Source organism: Salvelinus sp. IW2-2015, unplaced genomic scaffold, assembly GCF_002910315.2.
Source record: "Salvelinus sp. IW2-2015 unplaced genomic scaffold, ASM291031v2 Un_scaffold1499, whole genome shotgun sequence".
NCBI lineage: Eukaryota > Metazoa > Chordata > Actinopteri > Salmoniformes > Salmonidae > Salvelinus > Salvelinus sp. IW2-2015.
Window position 1 is genome coordinate 66,539 of NW_019942947.1, and position 3,426 is coordinate 69,964.

Sequence of the window (3,426 nt, forward strand, 5' to 3'; positions counted from 1 at the left end):
TTGACGATTTGCACATTTCGGCTCGAGACGACCGTTAAACCTGATKACGTGTTTCTACGCATGAGTTTAGCAAGCCAACGTCGCCATGACATCACCTACAAGTGTGATCGAGGATTTCTATTGGTGAATAARTTTTAGTCTGTCTTCATACTGTACTGTCTTTGGGAGAACGAACATTGCTACAAGGCTACGTCACCACAAGAGGGCACCATTCTCTAACTATTTGCCAATTTCTGTTTCAAACATCTCAAAATTGATAACTATCTTATTACAGTTGTTTTTCATTGATTAAATTCAGCAAGACTTCATCATTTGCTAAATGAAAGGTTATATTTTATTATGATTCAGTTCAGTTTTATTGATGGTGACTGATAACTCAAGGGTGGCCAGCCAAAGTTCATTACTATATTATATTTACTAACTGGGCAGTGTATGCAATATTAAGCAGAATATAATTGAGCTATTCTTACTATACAGTACATGTACTAAAATACATGAAGTCCACAGGTCAGTTAATCTCAAAACTCCTAAGTACTTCACAAATCCAGTGTGTGGGTCTTCCAGTGAGTTGGAGAGGATTGAGGAACCATGGCACAGTTTGGAACCTTGAAATGGACTGTAAGTGAAACATTTCCGATTTGCACATTGTGTGGCTTGTCTTGTTTAAAAAACAAATGATCTATGTAAATATTTCCTTCATGAAATATGAATCAGAGTTATTATTAGCCTACTATATTGTCTTAGTTTCAATTTTACTGAAACCTTGTAGATAAAACATGGATGAGAGAAGTACATTTCAGTAACATTTATTGACTGAATTTGCAGAAAACATGTTCTCTTGGGTTTGGTGTCACATCTTTAAATGTAATGTATGCTGATGTTTTATTTCTTCTCTATTTCCAGATACCTTTTATACTTCTAAACGTTGACCCCTGTTCTACATATTATCCAGCCATCTATAAAATAGATGATAGATATTGCATAATGTGTAGGCCTGGTAAGGACCTTGTGTATTTTTATGAGGAGTTCATTATTATAATAACAACAATAATATTTAGGATAATAATAATACCAAAACTGTATTTTCTGGTTTTCTTTTCAACAGGATATCATGTAAATAGTCATTGTACTAAATCTACAAGTATACCTTCCTGTGTGCCCTGTATTGACTCCACGTTCCTTGATGAGCCCAGTGGTAAAACAACATGCAACAACTGTACCACATGTGATCCAGGTGAGAATTCTGTGTTCTGGGCATAAACACTGAGCTACTTTACTATATCAGCTGTTGTTTTAATGAGATACAACAGACTTTACATTTAGCTTCAGATACCAAGTGACATGTTTTCTCTCTAGGTTTGGGTTTGATGGTGAAGCAGCCATGTAGACCTTCATCAGACACTGTCTGTGGGACACTGGAGGGGTTCTACTGTCTAGACCCAACTAAGGATGGTTGTAGAGCAGCCCAGAGACACAGCAGCTGTAAACCTGGTCAATACATCAGCCACACAGGTTGGTTTTCTGTCTCACTCATTATACTAATTGTGTTGTCATAATTCAATTTAGTCAAGTTGTTAATTTCAGTGTGAACAATCATTACAGTTAATGGAATTAAATAAATGGGACAAATGAATTTTTCATTAATATTTCAACATGTATTTGTGCAGGAACAACATCTACAGATACTGTGTGTTCTGACTGCCCTGGTAAAACTTATTCARATGGATCATTAACATCTTGTCAACCACATACAGAGTAAGTGTGAACATGATTGGTTAGTTCAAATGGTTATTTCCCTGAAGATATAAATAAATTAATATACTCAAATAGAAACTTTAAAAAACATACCTCTATTTATGTCTTTAACAGATGTGAATTCTTGGAAATTGAACCAGGAACTCCTTGGTTGGATTCAGAATGTGGAGAAGCCTCACTTCCCACAGCTGGAATCAGAGCTGGTGTTCTGATAGGTGTTCTATTTTTTCTGATTGCTACCATAGCTGGTGTTTGTTTATTTATAATGATAAAAAGAGAAATGGAGAGAAGAGAAATAGTGAGAACAAGACAAAACTTAGGTAAGATGACTGGAATTGTATTTGTACCATTCATTGTTTTCATTGCCTGTGATATTCAGTTTACTCTGTGAATGCTACATGTTCTACTTCTCATAGTGTAGATTACTACTGTTTGTTGTCGTCATGGTTACATGGTATGTTTATTACAATATTGAACATCTGTCTTTTTTTTATAGACCCTCAAATACCTACACAGGTATGTTTGGAAATCTATGAATATCTTTCATCACATTGTACGACTTTGTGCTTTCTTCTGACTGACATTTTAATTTATTGGGCCAGTTTCCCAGACAGAGATTACGCCTAGTTTTGGAATAAAAAGCATTTTAAATGGAAAGTCTTCATTGAATGTGCCTCTTAGTCCAGGACTGAGTGTAATATCTGTCCGGGAAACCGCCCAATGTGTTTAACTAATTTCTGATTCCATTTGATAGGCATCCCCAGATCAGGAAATACCAATGCTGTCTGGGGGAACTGGAAATGGTAAGGCACACCTTCATGGTTTTCAAAATATGTACAGAGTAGTTTTGAGTTAAAAGAATTTCAAACATATTTATAAGTAAATGTATATGGTATATTACTTTATCAAGTCATCAATGCTAAGACCAATGATATTATACAAGAATATAGAACAAGCTATTGTACTACAAAACATTGTCCAGAATGTAAATGAATTACTGATAAATTACAAATGACTTCTCTCCCCAGATTCAAGCCTCCATCATAGTCAGGGAGTCAACAATCTGTAATCTGTGGTCCACTGGCTGGCTGGTCCAGCCATCTATAGAGTATCTTAACACTACATGTTAAGTGATATTGTAGAATCTGGTTGGTATAATAACAGGATTCTACACCAGATTCAATTGTAGAGTAAAGAAATGAAACACATTGAAACCCAACCTCCAGTAGGAAGAATGTGACTTCTAGATACCTGTTGGGAGAGGACCACTGTGTCTTTGTATCACATGGGGATGTTTAAAACTTACTCCTCAGCCTGAACTGTTCCCACTTGTGTCAGCGAATAGATAGCTTTTTGTGTGGGCGCTACTGGTAAGATGCTTCAGAAGGGCAGAAACATATCAGCTTCTGCCTACAGCCTACAGACTGGTCTAAAATGAGAAGGACCATGTGATGAGTATTAGGAACCAGCATCGGTAAGTGAGAACCCTCTGCTCTGCCTACGGCCTACAGACTGGTCTAAAATGGAAAGGAGCATGTGATGAGTATAAATTAGCTTCACCTTGGTAGGTAACAGCTTAGGTAGGTGAAAACCCTCTGCTCTTCCCAGGGGAAAGTGAAATGTGTGTATAACTTCAGGACCACAATGTCTGTCAGCCCAGACTATGGAACT

The 3,426-nt window shown here is 36.7% G+C and overlaps 1 protein-coding gene and 1 long non-coding RNA gene across 2 annotated transcripts in view; one reads left to right on the plus strand and one right to left on the minus strand.

The window, feature by feature from the left end:
* The window catches only part of LOC139024433 (uncharacterized), a 69,122-nt gene that overhangs the window by 10,159 nt on the left and 55,537 nt on the right, over positions 1-3,426 (minus strand). The gene's annotated exons all lie outside the window — the stretch shown is intronic.
* Positions 520-3,062, plus strand: LOC139022466 (tumor necrosis factor receptor superfamily member 14-like). The gene is made up of 9 exons (XM_024138486.2): positions 520-618; positions 904-997; positions 1,106-1,234; positions 1,357-1,512; positions 1,668-1,755; positions 1,870-2,075; positions 2,252-2,271; positions 2,510-2,558; positions 2,784-3,062. The coding sequence occupies exons 1-9, from the start codon at positions 589-591 to the stop codon at positions 2,822-2,824; spliced, it is 813 nt and encodes a 270-aa protein (XP_023994254.1). The 5' UTR covers positions 520-588; the 3' UTR covers positions 2,825-3,062.